At 42.5% G+C, this 25,214-nt stretch overlaps 1 protein-coding gene across 1 annotated transcript in view; it reads left to right on the forward strand.

Annotated features, from left to right (window-relative positions):
- The first annotated feature begins 1,250 nt into the window (after positions 1-1,250).
- Positions 1,251-25,214, forward strand: part of RBM6 (RNA binding motif protein 6) — an 89,274-nt gene continuing 65,310 nt past the window's right edge. The window contains exons 1-5 of the mRNA XM_090284777.1: positions 1,251-1,421; positions 12,117-12,225; positions 16,292-17,564; positions 18,834-18,923; positions 20,186-20,255. Of these exons, the coding sequence (XP_090140903.1) occupies positions 12,182-12,225; positions 16,292-17,564; positions 18,834-18,923; positions 20,186-20,255 (1,477 nt within the window). The 5' untranslated portion in view covers positions 1,251-1,421; positions 12,117-12,181. The remainder of the gene's footprint in view (positions 1,422-12,116; positions 12,226-16,291; positions 17,565-18,833; positions 18,924-20,185; positions 20,256-25,214) is intronic.

A 25,214-nucleotide genomic window follows, 5' to 3' on the forward strand; every position in this document is an offset into this window, starting at 1 on the left:
TGTTGTCTGTCTCCAATAACCTCCCTCACCGCCATCTCCAGTAGAGCAGAACATTTTCTTTTTTTTTTTAGTTGTTGTTATTGTTACTTTTTTCTTTTTCTTTTTTTAAGTTGTTATTTATTTATTTTCAGAGAGAGGGGGAGGGAGGGAGAAAGAGAGGGAGAGAAACATCAACCAGTTGTCTCTCGCGTGCCCCCAACTGGGGACCTGGCCTGCAACCCAGGTATGTGCCCTGACAGGGAATCAAACTGGTGACTTCTCAGTTCACATGTGAACACTCAATCCACTGAGCAACACCAGCCAGTGCCATTACCTTTTTTTTTCTAATTTTTTTTTAGGGCAGAAATTTTATCAGCTTTGTTTTTTCCTGTATCTCCAGCACCTGATACAGTGCTTGGCACACAACAGGTACTTCATACAATTCTTGAATAAAGTGACTTTCAAACAAGATGCCTGAAAAGTGGGAAGGTAACTTTAAAGACTACTTAACCCAGCAACCTCCTTTATCTACAGATAAGGTTTGTTTTATTTTAGAATGCTTTATAGGTTTTTCTTGCAACATACTTCTTTGATCCCATACTGTTGAATTTAGGCTAGAAAATCAGGTTACTTCCCCTAAGGGTCCACCAACAGGGACACTAGGTGGCTGAAATCAGCAAGCATTTCAACAGTGTAGACAATGCACCTGGAAACCATGGAACTACCCATTAGAAGAACATTATATGGAAAGAGATTCTGGAAGTGAACGGCAAACTGAAAGCTGCTGAGCCCCGTTTTCCACTAGACTGCTGATGTGCAAACAGCTTCTAGTTCCTCTGCGATCAATGGAGACGAACCTCTGTGAATTGTTTCTCTAATTCAAGCACTTCTCTCACACCTATTCTCGATCTTGGGCAAAAGGGCTAAGCTGGACCTGGGAGGGCTAGCAACTCCTTCCCCGGAACCGAAGAAGGCTCCCTTTTATTTTCGTCACTATAACGGAGAACAAGGCAGCCTCGAGTTCGGCAGGCCAGGGTGGTAGCCACGCAAACCTAGAGAAGACCATCCACCGAGAGACAACACGCCTTGCGAACTGATGGCCATGGGCAAGGAGCCAAGCCACACCCCCCACCAGGTCCGACTATAGGGGCGGAAAAGTGCGCCCTCTCATTGGACGCCGGCGAGCACCGTGTCCTTAGGCCCCGCCTCCGCGGGCACGCCCCACCTCACGCGAGGGGCACGGCGGGAGTGCAGTCAGCGCAACCAGCTGCTGTACTCCATCTCCCGGCGGGCCGAGCGCTCAAGGCGGCGGCGCGGCGCCTTTGTGGAGACCAGGAGCTGCGCGGAGGAAGTTCCGGTCTCCGCGACACTGGGTCGGTGACTGCGGCTGGCGATCGGGAGGAGCGGGCCGTGGAGGCCGCGCTGCCTCAGTAAGGGCCTGGGTAGGTAGCGGGGGGACATGCTGGAATCGGGGGGGGGGGGGGGAGAAGCCGGCCTGCCAGGCCGCAGTGGACATCCAGGGCCCCTGCGGCCTGGAAGCTGCGGCCTCGGTGCCACCGAGCGGCCGGGAAGAAGAGAGCCCAGTGGTGGCGTGTTGAAGGAGGCGCCGCCCACGGGAGGAACGCCCCGGAACGGTCGCGGGCTAGGGGCGGGCCCCGGCAGGGCGGCAGAATTACCGGTCCAGCCTCGGGGCAGCGGGCTTGCGGGGTCGGGGGCGGGCGCGCGGTTGCGGTTTGGTGCTTATGGTCTGCGGAGCCGCAGGCGGCCCCGTGTTCCTTCTTTCTTCCTGCCTTTGTAGGAATCTGATTCAGTTGGGGGGCGTCGCTTGCGAGGGAGCCCTTCTGTGCCTCGCATGTGGCCTTGCTCTCAGACCTGCACGGGCACGAGTGGCCTCTGCGGGGCTGCAGGGCGGGAGCGCTCGGACCCCGGCACCCTGGGCAGTAGAACCTGGAGGCGGGGGAGTGGTCCGATGGGTTCTGCGCCCGTTGGGCGAATGTGGGAGGAGCGGGATTCCTTTTGGCGTTGCAAATCGGTTTTTCTTTTCATTTTAGAATTGATGTTTTCCTACTGTGTTCAACTCTGGAATGCTTTTTTTTTTCTTCTTTTTTTGAATATAAAGGGCCTTGTTTTGTAGGGTACGTAAACTGTAAGGGTGGTTGTGTTCTGTGCATAGTCCGGGTTTGCCTGTGAAGGTCAGGGTTGCCGGATCTAAGGGAAGGAGCGCGGTAGACTCTGATGCGCCTGGTCACCGAGTTCATTTTCTGAACTCTGGATTGTGCCCTAGGTTTGTTAGTTTTCAACTTCCTGTTGAGTAATGCCACCAGTGTGAATGGTTTAATAATGTCTACACCTGCAAACTTGTGAGGACTGTAGGGAGAAGTGTCAAGAGCTGGTGAGTGACGGTAGGACTGGCAATGGCTACAGTAACTAATGGTATGTTACCATTTTGGTGAAACACAAAAGTTGAATCTGAGTCTCACCTCATTAAGTGGCACCCAGCTAGGTACCTAACCTATAGAATAGGAACAGGGTCTCTCTGGACATCTATAGCACCCTTCTTGACAGAATTCTGGTACCGGACTTGGTTTTTTGTTGCCTTTAGCACCCTAAGGTCTTGCATGTTTCTTTTCAGAGAAGTGTCAAGGGCTGCTAAGTGAACTCTGCCATCTTACTGCAGATACTTGGGGGCAAGGTTATACTCTTCTGCCAATGTTTATTGTATATACTGGTGTTAATGACTTAGTTCAGAGTTATAGGAAGATTAAAACTATTGGAAAGTGTTAAAATTTTAAAGATAAAAAAAAAAAAAACACAGCTCTGGGCCTGTGGCTCAGTTGGTTGGAGCATCGTCCCGTAGGCCAAAATGTTGTGGGCTCATTCCCACTCAGGGCACACTTAAGTTGTGGGTTCAGTCCTCAGCTGGGGCATGTTTGGGAGGCAACTGATTTATGTCTCTCCCTTTCTCTCTCTCTAAAATCAATAAATATATCCTCAGGTGAGGATTGAAAAAAAATAAAAAGATAGAACAGCAACAATAACAAAAATACAAAAAAAGTTTTAAAGATGATAAATCATTTTTTTGGACTTTTTTAGCTATACACCAAGTGCTTAGAATTACTTATTCTGCTAGACTCCATTGTATGTTGTTCCTCTCATTTACTTAGTTAATGGGGGCATCTATTGAGTGACTTTTATAACCTTCCTTCACACTGTGGGACTCAGTGTAGCAGAGTCAATAAAAGCTCTAGAATCTGATAGGGTTTGAATTCCTGACAACTCCACTCAGTGACATTGAACAAATTACCTAACTTCAGTTTCCTCATATATGAAAGGTTAAGAAATGTAGCCACTTCACAGGTCCTTGCGAAGTTACTGTAATGCATGTGAGCCTTGTGTGCGGAAGTGTTCACCAATGTTAGCCACTGTTGTTACCATTTAAGAAAAACCCAGTATTGTTGAGATGTAATTCACACACCATACAGTTCACCCATTTAAGATGTGTAAGTCATGTTTTTTGTGTATTAGTAATTTTTTTTACTAAGTTCTGATAGATACATTTTGTTACATATATTGTAACAAATTTGCCATTTAAACCATTTTAAGTGTAACATTCAGTGTGTGAGTTACACCCACGTTGTAACTACTGTTTCCGAAACTTTTTCATCACTCCAAACAGAAACTTACCATTAAGCAAGGAACTCCCAAATCCTCCTCCCTCCAGCACCTGGCGACATCTAATTTATATTCTGTCTTTATGAATCTGCCTGTTCTAGGTACTCCTAGAACATTTATTTGCCTGACTTAATTCACTTAATATTTTCAGGGTTCATTCATGCCATAGCAGGCTAGTATCCAAACTTCATTCCCTTTAAAGGTTAAAAACAAAACTTATTGTGATATAGTTGATATATTTATTTTCTTTGAAGACTGAATACAGTAATATTCTTTTGGTGTGTATGGGCCACATTTTATCTGTTCATTTCTTGGTAGGCATTTGGGTTGTTTCCACCTTTTGGCTGTTGTGAATAATGCTGCTATGAACATGAATATACATATATCTCTTCATGTCCTTGTTTTTTTAGTTTTTTATTTTTAAATTTATTTGTTTATTTTATTTTTAGAGAGAGGGGAAAGGTGAAAGAGAGGGAGAGAAAGAGCGACTGGTTGTCTCTCGCACGCCCCCAACTGGGGACCTGGCCCGCAACCCAGGCGTGAGCCCTGACTGGGGTTCGAACTGGCAACCTTATGGTTCGCAGGCCGGCACTCGGTCCACTGAGCCACACCAGCCAGGATCAGGGTCGTTTTTTAAGTGTACGGTTCACTGATGTTAAGTACATTGACATTGCTGTGCAGCTATCTGTCGTTAACCATCTTATCTCTAGAACTTTTTTCGTCTTTCCAAAATCTGCTCCCATTAAGTTATAAATTGCCATTCTTCCCTCCTCCAGCCACTGGCAGTCACCATTCTACTTTCTGTTTCTATGAATTTGCCTATTCTGTGTACCTCATATAAGTCGAATCATAAGTCATACAATATATATCTTTTTGTGACTGGCTTTTATTTCACTTAGCATAATATCTTCAGGCTTCATCCGTGTTATAGCATCTATCAGAATTTCATTCCTTTTTGCTACTGAATAGTATTGCAGTGTATGGAAATATATCACATTGATGGACATTTGGGTTGTGTACACCTTTGGGCTGTTGCGAATAATGGTGTAGTTAATATGGGCATAGCAATATCTGTTCGAGTCCCTCCCTGTTTCATTTTTCCCCCCTTTGGATATATACCTCTAAGTGCAATTGCTGGCTCATATGACAATTCTATTTTCAATTATAACTTTTTTTATTTTGAGAGTACCTTTATTAAAGCTTGGGACAGTGAAAAAGGAAGGGCTTAGGATAGAAGGAACACCAGCAGAGAGCCTGTGCGGGGCTGCTTTGGCTCTAGAAATGATACAGGAAAGAAATGAGCCCCGGTGGGGCTGCTGTTGGCTTACTGGGCAGTCAGAGGAAAGGGAACCCTGGAGCCAGGTTCAGGGGTCCGCATGCGAGGAGCTGCTGCTGCCCGTCGCTTCCCTGGCTGCGTGTCTGAGAGGAAGGAACGGTGTGGGCATGCTCTGGAGAGGGAGAGCGCTACTTGACATTTTTTGACCCATCGTACTGTGTCTCACAGTGGCTGTACCATTTTTAAAAATTAATTAAACAGTTTATTTTTAGAGAGAGGGAGAGAAACTTTGATGTGAGAGCAAAACATCGATTGGTTGTCCTCCATGTGCCTGACTGGGGACGGAACCCGCAACCCAGCTTGTGCCCTCACCGGGAATCGAACCTGCAACTTTTTGCTTTATGAGATGATGCTCCAACTGACTGAGCCACCTGGTTAGGGTTTTTAAACATATATATATATGTTACTTTAAAAAGTTGTTATTAATTTTGGAGGGGGGAGAGAAAGACATCGATTTGTTATTCTGCTTATTTATGCATTAACTGATTACTTCTTATGTCCTGGCTGGTTTGGCTCAGTGGATTGAGCGTCGGCCTGCGAGCTAAGTGTCGCTGGTTCGATCTTCCAGTCAGGGCACATCAGAGAAGGAAAACTCTGATTCCAAAAAACCTCCGCTGCCTTGCGGCATACCTCCTCAGGGGAAAGGCTAAGTGAGTAAACCCCGACAGAAAATCCGGAGCCGGAGTCCCTAAGGCGGTTTGACGTTGTAGTCAACACCGGCAACTCCTGCGGCGCACCTGAAGCCAAGCTGTATTGACTCCGTCTTTCCCTTGGATCCTTCAGCTGCGAAGAGAGGGGGGGTCTGCTGCATGGGCAACAGCAGACCCTCCATATCACCCTGCCCAGGCTCTGTAGCTTCAGCTCCACTGGAGAGGACACTCCAGCGTCATCGCAAGATGTCGATTCAACACGGGAGGAGACAGATACTGTGTCACTCCCGAGTCCGACTGCACAGCCATTCTCGGAGGTGCAGATAGACTCTTAAGAAGCTACACCATCATCTCTTGAGACGGACGGCTGCCGACGACGATTACTTCTTGCATGTGCCACGACTGGAGATTGAACCTACAACTGTGGCCTATTTGGACAATGTTCTAACCAACTGAGCTACCTGGCTGGGGCTCTTGCTGCTAAATGTAGGAGCTAAAACTCTAAAATTCTTAGAAGAAAACATGTGGGAAGACCTTATGTATTGGACTTAGCAACAATCTCTTGAATGGCACCAAAGACACAATCAACAAAAGAAAAATAGACAAACTGGACTTCATCAAAATAAAAAAAAATCCTGCATCAAAGAACACTATCAACAGTAAAAAGGCAGCCCACAGAATGGGAGGAAATATTTGCAAATCATACATGTGGTAACGGCTTAATATCCAGAATATATAGAAAACTTGGCAAAGGACTTTAATAGACATTTCTCCAAAGAAGGATATACAGGTGACCGACAAGCACATGAAAGGCAGCCCAACATCAGCAGCATTAGGGAATGCAAATCAAAAACAAAATGAGATGCCCCGTCGTACCTGTTGGGGTGGCTGTTACCCAAAACAAAAAAGTAGAGGTTGGTGAGGATGTGGAGAAATTGGAACTTAATATTATTCTGCTAGAGCTGCCATAACAAAATACCACAGACTGGCTTAAACTGTAGAAGATAATTTTCTCACTGTCTGGAGGCTGAAATCCACGATCAAGGTGCTAGCAGGGTTGGTTTTTGGGGAGGCCTCTTTCAGCTTGCCGTGTCCTCACATGGCCTTTTCTCTGTGCATGCGTTCCTGATGTCTCTTCCTCTGGTTCCAGTCCTGTTGGATTAGGGCACCACCCTTATGACTTCTTTTAATCTTAATTACCTTCTTAAAGGTCCTGTTTCCAAATCAGTCACATTTGAGGCTAGGACTTGGGCATATGAATTGGGGCATGGGGTTTGGTGGCAGGATGACACAATTCAGTCCATAATAAAACCCTTTTCTGCCATTGTGGAAAATTGTATAACTGCTGTGGAAAATAGTATGGTGGCTCCTCAGCAGTTCCACTTCTAGGTATACGTCTAAGAGAATTGAAAAGAGAGTCTTAGTGATGTTTGTCCTCCATGTTCATTGATCACAATAGCTAAGAGGTGGAAGTAACTGAAGTGTCCATCAGTGGATGGCTAGATAAACAAAAATATGGTATATACCTAAACGGAATATTATTCAGCCTTGAAAAGGGAACCAAATTCTAATAGCTGCTGTGATATGAATGAACCTTGAAGACAGTATGCTAAGTGAAGTAAGCCAGTGACAGAAGGACAGATAGTATATGGTTCCACTAGTATCAGGAGAGATACCCAGGATAGTCAAAATCGTATAGACAGAAAGAATGTTGGTCGCCAGGGGTAGATAACGAGGAGAACGGGGAGTTACTTTTTAATGAATACTGAATTTCAGTTTTGCAAGATGAAAAAAGTTGCAGGATGGATAGTGGTGATGGCTGCACAACGATACGAATGTACGTAAGGCCAGTGAACCGTATACTGAAAAGTAGCAAATAGCAAATCTTATATTATGTATATTTTACAACAATTTTAAAAAATATGTAATTAAGCCCTGGCTGGGGAGCTCAGTTAGTTAGAGCGTCGTCCCAATAGACCAGGGTCGCAGTTCCATCCCCTGTCAGGGCCATACAAGAAGCAACCAATGACTGCCCCTGTAAGTGGACAACAGATTGATGCTCCCCCCTCCCCCCACTCTCCCTCTCTCTCCCTTCCTATTTCTCTAAAATCAATCATTTAAAACATAATTTTTAAAAAATGGGTTTTGTTGATCGTACTCCTATTTTTCACTAACCTCTATTCCACTTTACCAAAAAGGCCCCTCTCCCTTTGAAATCTCACGAAAGTATCCTACCTCGGTGAGGAAAACCCTTCAGGACACCGAATAATGTTTATATCCTACTGAAGGACGTTTGGGTTGTTCCCATTTTAAAAAGCTATTATAAGTAAAGCTGTTGTGAACACATTTGTACAAGTCGTTTGTTTTCATTTACCTCGGGTAAATACTTAGAAGTGGAATTCCTGGGTCCTGGGGTAACGTTTATCAGCAGTTTCTAAAGTGGTTGTACTGTTTTGCCATCTTTCCAGCAATGTGTGCGAGGTCTCATTGCTGGAAATCCATTTGTGTTTGATTGGTGAGTCTTGTTAATTGCATTTTATTCATTAAAAATTCTTTTTCTTTTATCAAATGTAGAGAGAGGGGGAGAAAGGGAGAAAGAGAGGGAGAAAAACATTGATATGAGAGAGAAACATCGATCGCTTGCCTCTTATATGTGCTCTGACCAGGAATTGAACCAGTGACCTTGTGGGACGATGCCCAACCCACTGAGCCACACCAGCCAGGGCGAGTCTTGTTAATTTTAGCAGTTCTACCGGGTGTGTACTGTTATATCGATTTTAATCTATTTTTCTTATGACTAACAGTAGTGAGCATTTTTCAGGTATGTGTTACAAATATTTACTCCCCATTCCATAGTTTGCCTATTTAGTTTTTTTAACAGTGTATTTTGAAGAACAGGTTTTAATTTTAATCATTTTCTTTTATGGTTAATGCATTTTGGATCCTTTATAGCAGTGTTTGCTGACACCAAGCTCAGAAATGTTTTCTTCTGTTTTGTTTTTATTAATAGAAATTTTATTGTTTAGCTTCTACATTTATGTCTGACCTATTTTCTTTGTTCTTTTTAAATTTTTATTTATTTTTAGAGAGGGGAAGGGAGGGAGAAAGAGAGGGAGAGAGACATCAATGTGTGAGAGAAACACTGATCAGTTGCCTCTCATATGTGTCCTGACTGGGAATCAAACCAGCAACCTAGGTACGTACTCAGACTGGGGATCAAACTAATGACCTTTTTGTGCATGAGACAATCCTCCAATCAACTCAGCCACCTGGCCAGGGCATACTTAAAATCTTTTAATGAGGATTATTTGGCTAGGACAGGAGTGCTATCAGCAGCCACTAATTCCAGCATTTTAAAGTTGCTACTGTTTAGCCCTGGCTGGTGTGGCTCTGTGGATTGAGCGCTGGCCTGTGAACCAAAGAGTCACCGGTTTGATTCCCAGTCAGGGCACAGGCCTGGGCTCCAGGCCAGGCCTGCAGTTGGGGGCACATGAGAGGCAACCACACATTGATGTTTCTCTCCCTTTCTCCCTCCCTTCTCTCTCTGAAAATAAATAAATAATATCTTTTAAAGTTGCTACTGTTTAAAAATTCATAGTTGGATCTTAGCTGGGTAGGTATTCAAACCAATCTTTGTTGGTGCCCCCTTGATACCCTTAGCTGAGAGTCCACTGGGGCCCAAAGCATTTACTGGTTTGGCCAAAAAGTTCATTGTGTTTTTTCTGTACAATAAAAGACACATTTTTCATTTTCACCAATAACTACTGATTTGGATATTTTGAGTATGTCCGCTATCTCCCGCTATTGGCTTCTAGTGAACAGAGGCCAGAGGTGCTGCTAAGCATCTTCCAAGGCATAAGACAGCCCCACAGCAGAGAATTATTTGGCTAAAATGTCAGTAGTACCAAGAATCTTCACAAACCACTTCTGACACGTTCCATCAGTCACAGCACCTTCTCCAAACCCTGCACGAGTCTTTTACTGCGTTTCAATTGCGTTTTTACCTTTCTTGAAATAAAGCATAATACGCCGAAAATGTTGTGTATGCTTTAATATTAAAATGGCTGCACAAAAATTCACCAATGTTGATAAGTTTTTTATTTTTTTTAAATGCAAGCTGACATGACAGCTGGCACGATACAATCTAACAAAATTGTTTCAAACGAAGTGACGGACATCTAAGCACTATTAGAGCCATGGTACGGAAAAGATACAACAGACTTTTTGGCCAACCCAGTACTTTGGAGAAAATTTGAGTGTTTAAAAGCAGAATAAAGCTGCTGCATACTTCGGCCAACACTGAAAGAATAAGACCTGGTTCTGCTTTGTTGACTTCTGGAACCAAAGTCATGATTAAAAAGAAGGGGTGTCCCTGAGAGTTGGTATTGTGTGGCTAGAGGTGAAGTCCTTGGATCTGTGCAGGGCGAACCGGCGTGAACGCATTTGCCAAGAATGGTTTTATTAATCAGGAGTGAAAGGTGGAGGGGGCTCGGAAGCAGCCAGCTACCATCACAGGTCCAGTGGTTAAGGGTGTAGGCCTACAAACAGGGAGGCTGTATTCCCAAACTGGTCCGCTTCCTGGAAACGGAAGGCTTGGGGTTTGAGGGGGTGAGACCGCAGAGCCGAAACGTAAAGGGCTTGGCAGAAGGGCGTCCCTGGGCCTGTCGCCTCTCGTTTAATTTAACGTGGGGCCCACTGACCTTTGTTACCTGCGCTTCATGAGGAACCATGCTTCGCGTTGACCTTCCAGGCTCTCGTTGGACTGTTTACTACAGAGATGGGCACCTGCAGCGGCTTCACCCCGGCTCCCAGCTGAATCTTCAGAACCCACCGGGGGGGCCTTGTGCTCGTGGTGAAGCGTCTGTGGGGGGTGGGACCGGGGTCGTTAGGGTGGCAGGCCCTTCCCGCTCCCACTCGCATGTTCATTGCCAGCCATGCTCGTGCATGGAATTGATGTTTTAGTGCCGTTGATTTCCAAGAGTTGGGTGATATTAGAGTCTTACTTTCCTGACCACTGTCTTGTTACCTGTATCAGCCAGTATCTTCGCTGGGGTCTGACGAGCTTCAGCATTCAGAGCCTTAAGCTGGCATTCGGTTTATACTGCAGCGCTGGTTCTGCCTCCCAGAAGTGGCTCCGGCTCAGTGCCAGTAACTCCAGAGTTTACCCATTTAAAGTTCAGATCATCTCGGTCCCAAGGCCTGCAATCATTTGCTTTGCTGGGTCACATTGTGTGTCTTTAGGAACTTCAGCTACCCGAAGGGCAGCTTTGGAGGGGACCACTACCACATGGTTTGACATGTCTGTTGCCCTGTTCCCATCAGCAGTGCGTGAGGATTCCAGTATCTCCACATCCTTGCCAAGTTATCTTTCTTTTTTTTTTAAATTATAGCCCTAGTGGATGTGGAGCAGTACTCATGGTTTTGATGTGTATTTCCTTTAAACGTTGAGCGTTTTTCCGGTGCTTATTTGGCTATTTGTGTATCATCTTTGGAGAAATGGCTTTTTATAAACATTGCCCATTTAAAAGATTGGGTTACTTGTCTTTTTGTTAGAATTATGAAATAGTTCTTTCTGTGTTCTAGATACAAGTCTCATCAAATATATGGTTTGCACAAGTTTTCTCCCATTATTATTGTTTTTTTAAGTATATTTTATTGATTATGTTGTTACAGTATCAATTTTTTCCCCCTTTGCTCCCCTCTGCCCAGTGACCCCCTTCCTCTTTCCCTTACTTTGAAGATGGCTTGACTGAGCATTTGCTTGATTGTTACAAACTTTTGACTGTTTTCTAAAGCTCCAGTGAAGTTGATTTTGACAGTTCTGCTTGTTTTTTAACATTTCTGTGGAGGAACTAGACTTTGGAACTCCCGTGTCTGCGGTCTCACTGACCCGTAGGTTACCTTTCTGCTCTCTTGATAGTGTGCTTCGGTGCACAGAAGTTTTTCCAGTTGGTGAAGTTTGCTTTAGCTCTTTCTTTTCTTCCGTTCCTCTTGTGCTTTTGGTGTCATAAGTCTGCCACATCCAGCGTCATGAGAGCTTGCCTCTTTCTTAGTAGCTGCAGCAAAGGTCCTGCTGATGACATCTCGGCTCGATGTGGGTCATGTGCCCGTGTCCAGGGCGTCGCTGTGGTGAGGGCACCAGCTGTCCTGCTGGCCGGGGCGGATGGGGTAGGACTGAGAACGGTGTTAATGTTCAGAGGCTTTTTCCAGAAGGAAGGTAGCGTGGCTTCTGGAAGGATTAGTAAATATTTAGTAAATGTGAAGCATTCTTAATATGTCGCGAAGTTTGTGGTGCTCTGGAGTACACATTTGTAATTAAAAAGTTTTTTTTTCTTGTTATAAATTAAAATGTAAATGTTTAAAGGTGACTTCCAAAAATATCCCTGCTGACATAGTCCCTCTAAGACAAGCAGGAGGACACTAGTTCGCCTTTACTCCATGTTCTAATGTACTTATGTTCTGTGGTTGGTTTTGTACAGGTGCTGCTGGGACTGGGGTTTGGCAGCAGAAGGACCTGCTTATTGGGCCCTCTTTGACGTAAGAGATGTGGGGGGATTCTCGATCTGCTAACAGAGCAGGACCTTTCCGGTAAGCCTTCAAATTTGAATCTTGTTAATATTTTAATGATACATTTTTTTTTGGTCTGCTGTAAAAGGGGATATTTTCTTCGAGTAAAAATAGCTCTGATTTTAGAAATTGGAAAAATTTTAAAATTTCTAGTCATTTCTGAAGTGATTTTGAAACTGAATACCCAGCATGCCAAGTATTTTGTGTTTTAGCATTTTTTTAAATATTAAAAATGTCTCAGTAAAGTAATACATACTTGACTAATAAGAAAAGTTAGCATAAGTACTTATAAGTGTACATAAATGCTTCATTAAGTTCACTAATTTACTTCTAGAATCCAGAGCTGTGTTTTGCCTGTGTGGCACATTGATTTTCAACTACCAGCAATAGTTCTGAGAAAGAAAAATAACTGGGTGTCATTTTCTAAGCTACATTTCAGTTTTAGGCTTTATTGAGTACAAAGATAACATTCAGTTGTATATTTTAGATTGAAAGGGATTTAGTATTTTTTTGAAAGAGGTGTCTCTTATGAAAAGGTGTTATATATTTATTTTTAGAGAGAGGGGAAGGGAGGGAGAAAGAGTGGAAGAGAAACATCGATGTGTGAGAGATATTAATATTTAATACATTGATCAGTTGCCTCTTGCACACCCAACAGCCTGGGACCTGGCCCAAAACTCAGGCATGTGCCCTGACTGGGAATCGAACCAGCGTCCTTTTGGTTTTTCAGTTCAGCACTGAATCCACTGAGCTACTCTGGCCAGGGTGAAGGAAGTTAATTATTTATTTTTTATTTTTAGAGAGAGGGGAAGGGAGGGAGAAATATGTGGTTGCTCTTGCATGTCCCCAACTAGGGACCTGGCCCACAACCCAGGCATGTGCCCTGACTGGGAACTGAACCAGCGACCCCTTGATTCTCAGGCCAGCATTCAGTCCACCAAGCCACACCAGCCAGGGCGGGAGTTAAATTTTTAAATAGCCAATATAATAAAAACTGATGATACATTTTTAAAAGCTTTTGCATTGTGTTTACAATTAACAAAATGCTATAGGAATTTGATTTTTGTGTTTTACTTGGTGTATAGCCAAGAAATCTGACCTTAAAGTTACACATTAAAAGTATTGATGCTCCAACTGAAACTTTTGTTATTTGTACATTTCCTTTTGGATTGGCAGTCTGCAAGATTTTATTGTGCAAATTTAATAGATGTTCCATTCATTGTTCTGAAGCTTGGGTCCAATGAAAAATTTAGGTAGAGAATCAAGTTAAAAAATCCATATAATATTTAGTGAAGCTAGTGTCTCATAAATATTAAGTGATAGGGGTCCTTTCTGCTTAGTGATCCTTAAATTAAAGCAGTGGTAGTGATGCTGGGTATGTTATTTCTTTCAAAATATTAAGGTCTGGATCAGTGGTGAGCAAACTACAGACCAAAGTTCATTTTTGTTTTATTGGAACACAACCATAATCATTCATTTACAGATTATTTATGGAAGCTTTCATGCTACAGTGGTGGAGTTGAATAGTTATGCCAGAGACTAATGAAATTACTGTCTGGCTCTTTATGGAAAAAGTTTGCTGATCCCTAGTCTAGATCAGTGGGCTTGTACTTTATATATTTAGATTGTAACCCATTCCGTTTTTATTTTGAGTTTAAAGTGAAGGTGAATTTATTAGTGAGGGAGTGAGAAAGTAGGCAGAACAGAGATAAGCTATTCTTTTTACTTATATTTATGGATAATTATTTTTAAGTAAGGTTGTTTCTTATAGAATTAACCCATTTACATGGTTTAGATAAGCCTTATAAAAATGCTAGGTAATTTTAGGTCTGTTGCCTAACTTTCTAAGAATTCTTTGAGCAATTTATTATTTAAAATTATATTTCCTCACCTTGATTTCAGTTTAACTATAAGTCACTATGTGCTTTTTATTTTTATTTTTTAAAATTTATTTTTAGAGAAAGGGGAAGGGAGAGAGAAAGAGAGGGAGAGTAACATCAATGTGTGGCTGCCTCCCATGTGCCCCCAACTGGGGACCTAGCCTGTAGCCCAGGCATGTGCCCTGACTGGGAATCGAACCGGCAACACTTTGGTTTGCAGGCCGCTGCTCATTCCACTGAGCCACACCAGCCAGGACTACTATGTGCTGTTTTTTAAGATCTTTGAGTAAAAGGGAAACATAGTTTATATAGCATAACTTTTGGGGGGACTAATGTGGACTTTAAAAAAGGTATCTTGCAAAAAAATGATTTTACATTTCATTTTAACAACTTTTCTTAAAATTATTTTATTTGGTTAAAAATTACCTTCATAAGCACTGCTATTTTATATTAAAAGAACTGTTTCTTGAATAGTCTGCATCAAATACAGTTCTAACAACCCTAATATAGTAGATTACTCTCGATCTATTTGATTAAGAGTGTAAGATAATCCTTAGGACAGTATTTAAACACAGTGTTGGGTATGTTCTGGTCAGAAAACGTGTACATTTCGATACCTCAGCCCTTGTCCTGTAAGTGTCTGCTGAGGCTTAAGTCTTCCTGTAAGCTAACTGTTGCAATTTGAATGGTTTTAAATAGGGGAGACATTACAGTTAGCGGTAATGTCTTTATTTTGTGTTAAATTGTACTACTTATGAAGAACATTTAAACTTGCTCCTCTTGTGATGACCCACATAGAAATAACTAATGTTAACGGGAGCTAATGGAAGTCATTATGTTCGGAAAATTTATTAAATATGTATAACTCTAATGTTGCTGTTGTTAAATTTATTACTTTAAGAAGGGATTTGGCATTGTAACTGTTGCTCTTGAACTGAGTGACCCAGAATCGGTTTTCCTTTGAATCTTTCTAGTATAATGGTGTCGTCTTGAGTTTAGGAGGGTCATGTAATAGAACCTATATATTCTTGGAGGAGAACTGAGTTGGACTTGATCTCTTAGTATTTTTGTTTTACTGCTAAATAGCAGATAACCCTTCAGATCATTTAATGTATTCCTTTTCATGTCCTATTGTCCCCCTCAAGGTCAAAATTCTGGGTACCTAACTGCCTGTTTAAACTCCTTAACTTTTATTAAAGCCACAACAGTGTGAAGTGGCTTGGAAGTTAGGCAAAGGGCAGGAGTTGGGTCAGTACTCAATTACTGTTGCATTCTATAAACTGAGATTATGGATTTAATACTACACTTATATTTAAATATAATTATTGCCATGAAAAATAAACATGAGGTATTAGAATCTGGAATATCAGATTCTTCACTGGGAATTTGGGAATAATGCTTGAAGGCCTGATCTCTCTAGGGGCCTTTCAGCATTAAGCTTCTGGGTGCTATTGCTTGGTTTAGTCGCCTTACATGTGCTTCGTAGCACGACTCGTGCTGCCTTCTCTGATACCCTCGGGTGGTTATGAGAGTAGGGACCAGGTGGGAGTGCTTCCAGGTGGGGCCACTGCAGTGTTGGATTTAGACATAGCCGCGGCTGGCGCTCAGCCGGGTACACTCGTGTGTTCCTGCTGGTCATTTACAGCAGTGCTTCTTCACGCTGGGCCTGCACCCCTTCTGACTGGGTGTGTCCACGCTGCAGCCGCAGTAAAACACTCAGAGTGCCCCTCCTGTGGGCAGCAGTGAGGAGGACACCTCCTGGGACTTACTGTAGGGAATCTACAGTGCACCGATTCTCCTGATGTATAGGAATCATCATGTTGACCTCGAAATTTTTAAGTCCCCCGGTTGTAGGAAATGGACATTTCTGTAGTGTGCCGCCATTGCTAGCTTATCTGGTGTTGCGGATTTTCCCTGCTGCAGGACTGGGTGCAAGCTTTTTCTGCAGCAGTCATGTTGAAAACCTTGTATTGACTTTCCTCGTGTTCTGAAATGGGAGCATAAAAGTTTACTCCGCCACTTCGTCCTAAAATAGCAAACCCTTGCTGTTTTCTGCAGATCTAGGACATTTTTACAGAACTCTGACCCCCCCCCCCCCCAAAAAAAAATATTTACAGAAGAATGTGCTGTGATTAGAGAAGAATATGCTGGTGTGTAGATTTCAAACTCTCTGGACAATATGAATAACACTGTCTTTGTTTCTACAGTGGGAGCCAAGAAGAAAGGTTTGCTCCCGGGTGGAACAGGGATTATCCTCCTCCCCTTAAGAGTCATGCTCAAGAGAGACACTCTGGCAACTTTCCTGGCAGAGATTCACTTCCCTTTGATTTCCAGGGGCACTCGGGGCCTCCATTTGCAAATGTAGAGGAGCATTCTTTCAGCTATGGAGTTAGAGACGGACTGCATGGTGACTATCGAGGAGGGGAGGGCTCTGGACATGATTTCAGGGGAGACTTTCCATCTTCTGATTTCCAGGGCAGAGACTCCTCACAGTTGGACTTCAGAGGTAGGGACATACATTCTGGGGATTTTCGGGATAGAGAAGGGCCACCTGTGGACTATAGGGGTGGCAATGGTACGTCTATGGATTACAGAGGTAGGGAAACGTCTCACATGAACTACAGGGACAGGGATGCTCACCCTGTTGACTTCCGAGGTAGGGATGTACCTCCATCTGACTTCAGGGGCCGGGGCACTTATGATTTAGATTTTCGAGGCCGGGATGGATCTCATGCAGATTTTAGGGGAAGGGATTTATCAGATTTGGATTTCAGGACCAGAGATCCATCTCGTTCTGATTTTAGGAATAGAGATGTATCTGATTTGGACTTCAGGGACAAAGACGGAACACAGGTGGACTTTAGAGGCCGAGGTTCGGGTACTAGTGATCTAGACTTTAGGGACAGGGATACACCACATTCAGACTACAGAGGTAGACACCGGTCCAGGACTGATCAGGACTTCAGGGGCAGAGAGGTGGGCACGTGCATGGAATTTAAGGGTAGGGAGATGCCCTCTGTGGATCCAAATAGTTTGGATTACATTCAGCCCTCTACACAAGATAGAGAACATTCTGGTATGAATGTGAACAAGAGAGAAAAATCTGCACACGACCACACAACAGAAAGGCCTGCTTTTGGCATTCAGAAAGGAGATTTGGAGCACTCGGAAACAAGAGAAGGAGAAACACAAGGTGTAGCCTTTGAACATGAGTCTTCATCAGACTTACAGAACAGCCAAAGTCCACTTCAAGACCAAGACAAGTCGCAGCCTTCTGGAGGTGAAAAACAGAGTTCTGATTCTGGTCTATTTAAAGAAGAGGGTGGCCTGGACTTTTTTGGCCAGCAAGACACAGATTACAGAAGCATGGAGTACTGCGATGTGGACCACAGGATGCCGGGAGGCCAGGTGTTTGGCTATGGCCAGAGCAAGGCTTTTCCAGAGGGCAGAACTTCTCGGGATGCCCAACAGGAGCTTCAGGTATGTTAACGGAGTCAATTGCTTTTTAGCTTTTTCGGAAGGCTTTTCTGAGGGATGAAGTGTAGAGCCCAGGACCATTAGGCCTGGGTCTTTCCTTGTACAACCATTACAAAGCAAAACGTATACTCAGGTAATGGAAAGTACATCTCTAGAGAAGGGACCCTCAGCTCAAATCATGCTTTTTATGTGTGTCTCTTCAATATTTTGCTCTGTGGTGCTGACTTAAATGCCTTGGGATAATTTACTTTTAAAGTATCTGTTTTTGTGAGCTGACTCTCTCAACTTTTGCATATTCAGCCCTTATGGCTGTTTTGGGTTCAACTTCTTAGTTAAAGTCATTTAAGGGAATACCTAGAATCTCTGAAGTCATGTGAAGATGATGTAAATGTTGCAAATATCTTCTTGCAGTTAACTTAATTATTGACTTTCTGTGTATGTGATACATAATCTAACATACATGTAATCTGAGAAAGGAAAGTTGTTTGCATTTGGACAATGAAAATATTATCTTTTAAAATAGATCTTACCCATCTCTATTCAGGTTTCTGTTATTTTGGACAGTAATCCTCAGATTTGCTAACCAAATAATGGATTTTGACAATGTTAGAGGTTGGTGACCATGTAATTTATTGTTCAAAGCAGGGTGCGTCCAAGAGTAAGAGAGGGCACTGTTGACAGTTACGCCAGCACAGTAGACCTAACTGGGAAGTGGGGCCACTTAATAGAAGCAGAAGTTTTCTCAAAAGTTAAATCCGTGATAAAACTTTTGAAATGGAGAGAACGCAGTTGGAGCTGAAACTTTTCAGGAATATGGAAAATGCAGATTTCTCTAAATTTTGCTAAGTTGCATTATCAGATGACACTTTTTGACTTTATTCTGGAATTTGTTTCTAGATGACATCTTTGATAAATAATAACATCTGGCTTAAATTTCTTTCTTTCCTATTTTCTCATTCAAGACACAAAAATTACAGTTTTGAGAAAGTTTTGTTTTTTTCCCTGATTATAAAAGTTCTGTTCAGTGTTGTTTCTCTTAAGATTCTGCTTTATTATTTCAAGACTCCCTCAGGAGCCTTGGTCTTAGCACACTTGTATTCTAATGATTTGGTCAAATTTTAGAACTCAGTAAACAGAAAATTACAGGTTTTCATATCTTCATATGATGCAAGTCAATTTGATTTTTGAAACTGAGTACCTGTATTTTATGTTCAGTTTCATTTTACACTAACACATATTTATTTCTGAAATAATTTTTATTCTGGCTTCAAGGATCAAGATTATAGGACTGGCCTGAGTGAGGAGAAACCAAGCAAGCTTATTCGATTAAGTGGGGTACCTGAAAATGCCACAAAAGAAGAGGTGCGTGTCTTCATTTTTCTTGTTCCTTTTGCTTTTTCTATTTTTTGGCCAGTTAAAATTTTTTGAAGTTTATTTTGAAAAGTAACAGATTCACAGGGAGGCACAAAGACATGTTCAGGGAAGCCTCGGCTCCCGGCAGCGCTCACACCCGGTGTTGCTGGGGGCCGGAGCCGCGCCGGGAGCCTGGTCTTGGTGCCATCACAGACGGGGCTCACTCACACCTCACCAGTCACGCCCGCACGGACAAGTGTCACTGTCCTCAGGCCTGAGCACCGCTGCCAGGCCCTAGCCCGAGGGGGAGGGTTGGACAGCGTACACAAAGGCGCAGTTTATTTACAGGAGTAGAACTGGGAGCATCCTCACTCCCCAGTGTCGAAGGACGGACTGCCTGAATAACGCTGAACATCTGGAAGCATCTGGTCAGAATATTACAGCAAGAGCAAACAGTGCTTGCTTTGTGCCAGGCATTATGTGGTGCTTGTAAGCATTACTTCATTTAAATATTACAATATACTATGAATAGGTACTCGTAATGCATTCCCTTCAGATATCAGGCACTACTGTAGGCCAGGCGCTTCTAGGCACTGAGTGATGTAACAGTGGATATTATAAGGTCACTGCCTCTGTGGATAATAAAAAAGTAAGGAAAAGGTAGATGATTTCAGGCAGTGATAGCTGCTCTGAAGAGAAGCAATGTCAAGCTTTAAGGGTAGGGACTGTTTTGGATCTGGTAGTTAGAGAAGGCCACCACCGAGGAAGTGACATTTGAGCCCAGGACTGAATGCAATGAGAGCACAGTCCAGAAGATGAAAAGAACTGACCAGGCTGCGGGAGCTGAGTGCCACGGCCTGGAATAAGTTCAGTGCATCATCTGATGTTTCAGAGATGAGAGACTGGGCACTGAAAGGTCGCACAGGAGGCGGGCAGGCTGGCTGCAGGGCTGAGCCCGAGCTCCAGCTCGTGACAGTTAGGCTTTTCTGCCTCTTTTTACATATTTGGGAATTTTTGAATATGTTCAACTCATTCAACAGTTTTTGAATGCAAAAGCTCATTTATAAAGTAGTCATAGCTTTAAATTATGTAGAGTAAGTTTTTTCCTTTATGAAGTTATTTGCCTTTATAGAGTAATCATCGCTTTAAAATATGTAAATGTTTTCCTTTATGAAGTTCCTTGCCTTTAACAAGTAATTCAGTAGGGAAAATATAAAATTCAGTATTTGGTTATGATTTCTGTCATTACTGTAAATACCATATTCTTGCAGATTCTTAATGCCTTTCGGACTCCTGATGACATGCCTGTAAAGGACCTGCAGTTGAAGGAGTGTAACACAGGTGAGTTCCTTGCTATGCATGTGGCCTTGGGTTAGGAGGGGTCTTTGTCAGGTCTCTGTGTCGTATGCTGCTCAGAAAACTTAAGGAAACCACAGTTAAGATTTCCAGACGCCTCCTGTTGGTGCCTTCAAGTAACAGCGAGCTTTAGTCTCCCCTGCTGTTCTTCGTGGGCACTTGTCCACGGGGACAGTGAGACTGTGTGTCCCCGTCCCTCTGCGTGCCCAGGAGATGCAGAGTGAGTGTCCCAGCGCTTGTTCCTGATGCACTTTGTACCATTGAATCCTTAATCTTGCCTTTCCGTTCTTCATGGTGGTGGGGTGTTTATAGTGGAGCCTGGTAGGATATAATAAACTTACTATGTGTCAAAGTTTACATTTTATTGCTTCAGCTTGAAATTTACGACTTTCCAGAGAAATTGTACAAAGTAGTGCTTTCTTGAATTTTCAGTCTTGCTTTGAGAATGGAGTCCTGCAACAGCTAGTTTGTTGAAACCCATAAATAGATCCAGAAGAACTTTCTCTTTGACCTCTGTTCTGTGGTCTGAACTGTAGATCAAACTTTTCAAAATATCCTCCTAATATTTGAGAGTAACAATTCCATCAGTTCCTTCAAATCTTACTACAGTCAAGAGGGAAGTGCCAAGTACTTAAGGTACTGACCAGTATGTTTAGCACTACATAATATGAAGTGGTTTAGAAATAAAGGTCATCTTTAACTGATCTGTCTTGCAGAATTTTAAATTAAAGAAACTAGAGCATTAATCTCTTCACAAAATTTAGATTTCGGTAATCCAAGTTAAAGAACTCTTCAATTAAGAGCATGCCATATTTTTGAGGATGTAGTTTACTTTTTAACAGCTTGCCATCAAATAAAAATTTTGCATTAACTAGATAGCTTCTTCAGATTGGTTTTGTGGCAGGAAACTATCTACAATAATAAATTTTTGTGCTTGAAATAATTTGGTGCTGAAACACTTGCAATAACTCCAGAAATATTTTTTCTGTAATTTGAGAACAAACTCAGAAGTATTATTTCTCCAAAGCTAATATTTCTTTGTTTTTAAAGCAACTCTGAATTTGTGGAAACTTGACTAAGAGTTCTGTTGTTCTTACACACTTCATTTAATTTTTTTTTTGTTTTGTTTTGTTTTGTTTTTTTGCATGTGTCTCATACACATTTCCTTGATTTACTGTTATCTTTGGGAACTGAAGTTTAAAGCTGCAGTTCCTTTTTACCTGTAATAAGGCAATAACCTCGGCTTTGATCTCATTTTATGAACTGCTTTCATTAAGTATTGGTATATTTCGGAAAGAAGAGATGCCTTGATATTTAAATAACAGCAATTTAAACTCTTCATTTCTTTAGTACTGATTGACTTTATATTTATATTGTCAGATTTATTAGCAGAATAAAAGTTGATACTACTATATAGGGTCCACAAAGGCAGTTCTTAAATTTGCTGGTTGCAGTAGCTATTAAAATCATAAATGGCCAACCGAAGACTTTGGTACACATGTGAAATCATTCAGGACATTGGTTAAAAAAATATGTACCTTCAAGAAATGCAATCTTTTCTTGGCATTTTATTAAATGAAGTGATAATGTATTAAATATATTAATGTATATTTGTATTAAATTATATATATTTCTCCTTTTTATAAACGAAAGAATTGGATCACCAGTCCCGCGTTACCCATATTACATCAGTGTGACAAGTAGAGTGAACTTTTAAAATACCAGTTAGATCATGTTACTCTCATGCCTGAAACCCTTCCGTGTCACTGGGAAGAAATTCCCAGCTCCTTGTCCTGCATGAGCGGGCCCTGTACTGCTCTCTGCCTGCCTTGTCAGGCGTGAGCCACGCTGACCTCTCCAGTCCCCGACCAGGGCAGTCTGTGTTCTCCGTCAGGGCCTTCGCCCGCTCCGCCGCGGCCCCTCCCTCGTCTTCTGCGGTTTAGTTCTTGGCTTCAGTTTCCCTTCTCGGAGGCCTTGCTCCCCATCGCGGTCTGAAGCAGCTCCTCCTCATTTTAAATTATAGCCTAGTTTACCATTGTAGGGTCTAGCACTGGTGCTTTTCTCGGGGGTTTTGTGTGTCTCTCCCTCCCACTAGAGAGTTACCTTCCTAAGCAGGAACGTCGCTTGTCTTGGTCCGTCCTGTTTCCTAAGCGCTCTGCCTGGCACAGCCAGGTCCTCAGGGTGCCTGGGACGCATGTGTCTGTGGTGTATAAAGAGCTGCTGAGATCCCTTCCGAGGTGAGGAGCACTGAAGTGCTGTCTTCCATACCTGCTGAAGAATGTGCCTTCAAGTAACCAGGTGTTCTGAGAACTTTAACATTGACATTTAAAGAGATTGTATGTGAATTTCAGTAGAAAAGGTGATTTTATAAACGGCACTCAGTTTTTTAAGGCTGTATGAGAACCTGCAGAGACCACGTAGGATGGCTATTGCTCATAAGTGGGGGTGTTGAGGGGTAGAGTTCATGCTTTAGTTGATGTAATGGGGAGCCAGTCTCTAACAGAGATTAATGCTTGTTCACTGACTCTAGTGATTAACAATTGAATTTTGTCTCACTTAGAGTTGTGTAGGGACAAGGTCCCAACTTTGATCCAAAATCTGCCGGTTCAGATGAGGTGATAAATTTTTCTGAATATGGAAGGGTAATGCAGTACATAGGTCATATATGAATTATATTCTACAGTGGGATATATATCAGATATGATATTTCTGCAGCAAAATGTATGACTGCTCTCACTAAGAAGACTGAGAGAAGACTATAAGGACACTTAGTGTAGTGGAAGTTGGACTTTGTCTCCAGGTGACTGCACTGAAAATTTACAAAAAATCCTTGATATTTAAGGGATTTTTGGATTTTGGAGTTACATATAAGGAATTGTGAACTAATATATGTTGTGTGTATTAGTTTTTCTTTTGCGATTTTCAAATATATTAGTACCCCCCCTTTGTTGTAAATTACTTTCAGTTACATGATTCTGTTCCTGGGAAAAGTATCAGGAGTGAAATGTCTTTCGGTAACTGGACAAACTCTTGTATTTACATGTAATGGGAAACTTCTCAACAGTAAAAATGAAGAAACTACTCATGCATGTGACAACATGGATGAATCTCATAGGCATGCTGAGTGAAAGAGACAACTCAAAAAGTTACACACTGACATGAAAAGAAATGAAGTAGATTACAAAGGGTCCTAATATTTGAGAGGGGGGGATAGTTAATTTTTACGAACCGGGGGTATGGACTTGGGGGGATTGCTGGGGGAGGGGGGTGCTGGGTGGAGGGGAACAAGGGGGAGAAAATTGGAACTGTTGTAACAATATAATCAATAAAAAACATTAAAAAAAAAAAAGAAAGAAAGAAAAGAAATGAAGTACTGCTACATGCTGTAGCTTGGGTGAACCTTGAAAACTTGCTAAGTGAAAGAGTCCAGACACAAAAGACAACATACTGCGTGATGTGTCCAGAATAGGCGAGTCTGCAGAGATAATAAGCAGATGGGCAGTTTGGCAGTTGACGGGCTGGGGAAGAGGGAAACGAGCAGCTGCTCAATGAGTCTGGGCTCTTCTTTTGGGGTGAAAAGATGTTCTGGAACTAGATGGTGGTGATGGTTGCGTAACACTGTGAATGTACTTAACGCCACTGACTCGTACGCTCTAAAATGCTTCATTTTGTGTTATACGCATTTCATCATAATTATTATTATTATTTTTATAAGAAAGTTTATTTAGAAAGTCACAGAGGTAGAAGTGAGCCGTAGAAGAAACGGGCTTAGGAAACAAGGGACTGAGGCAAGGGAAGGCCCCTTGGGGCTCAGAGAAAGAAGGGTGAAGGTCATGTGCGGGGGGGGGGGGGGGGGGGGGCCTTGCAAAGGTGTGGTTGTGCTCCAGGGAGGGAGAGTGTGCTGATCATAATTCTTAAAAGAGACAGCATACTGTATGATTTCACTTATACAACATTCTGGAAAAGGCACAATTATAGGATTAGAAAATAGTAGTTGCCAAGGTGTTGGGGGAGGGGTTGACTGTAAAGTGGAAGCATGAGGGGATTTGGGGGCATAATAGAGCTATTTTATATATTGATTGTGGAAGTGGGGTATCAGTGTTAAATTCACTGAAGTTGGTAACTACTGTGGTTATGTGAGAGAACATCCTTATTCTTAGGAGTAAGACGTCTTTAGGGGTAAATGACCATGATGTATGCAGCTTTCTTTCTTATGGGTTAAAAAATATATATTTGATGTGTATTGAGAAGGGAGGAAGAGAATAATCATAAAGTACATACACAGAATGTATCAATAGAGGAATCTGGGTAAAGGTCGCCGGTTTCACTCCCAGGCAGGGCACATGCCTGGGTTTTGGGCCAGGTCCCCAGTTGGGGGCAGGAGAGGCAAGCACATCGATGTTTCTTTCTCTCTCTTTTTCCCTCCCTTCTCTTCTCTCTCTAAAAATAAATAAAACATTTTTTAAAAAAAGTATGAGTGTGTTCTTTGTACTATTATTCTTGCAACTTTTTGGTAACTTCGAAATTATTTCCAATTAAAAATTGAAAAACTGACATGAAGCTGATGTATCTTATTTTTAAACGATCAGCAGAAATCTTGCAAGATAAAGACTACAATGAACAGCTTCTGCAGCAAGGAGACTGTAGAGCAATGGTTCTAAAGCGGGTCCCGGACCAGCAGTGTCGTCACTACCTCAGAACGTGCTAGAAACACACGTGCTCAGCCCCTCCCTGCAGTCAGAAACTGGGAGCAGTCTCTGCTCTAATAGGCCCTCCGTGTGACTTTGAGGTGCCCTGGGTTGTGAAAACCACTGCATTCGATTGACTATCAGCAGGTTTTCTTTACTCCAAAAGAGACTCATCTGGAAGTAAAGAACGCTTCTGTGGTTTAGGAGTCCACCTGGTGTCAGTTCTACTCTGCAGAGCGGGGGCAAGAGCCGGGGA

The sequence above is a fragment of the Furipterus horrens genome, unplaced genomic scaffold (assembly GCF_987537825.1).
Source record: "Furipterus horrens unplaced genomic scaffold, mFurHor1.1.pri manual_scaffold_7, whole genome shotgun sequence".
NCBI lineage: Eukaryota > Metazoa > Chordata > Mammalia > Chiroptera > Furipteridae > Furipterus > Furipterus horrens.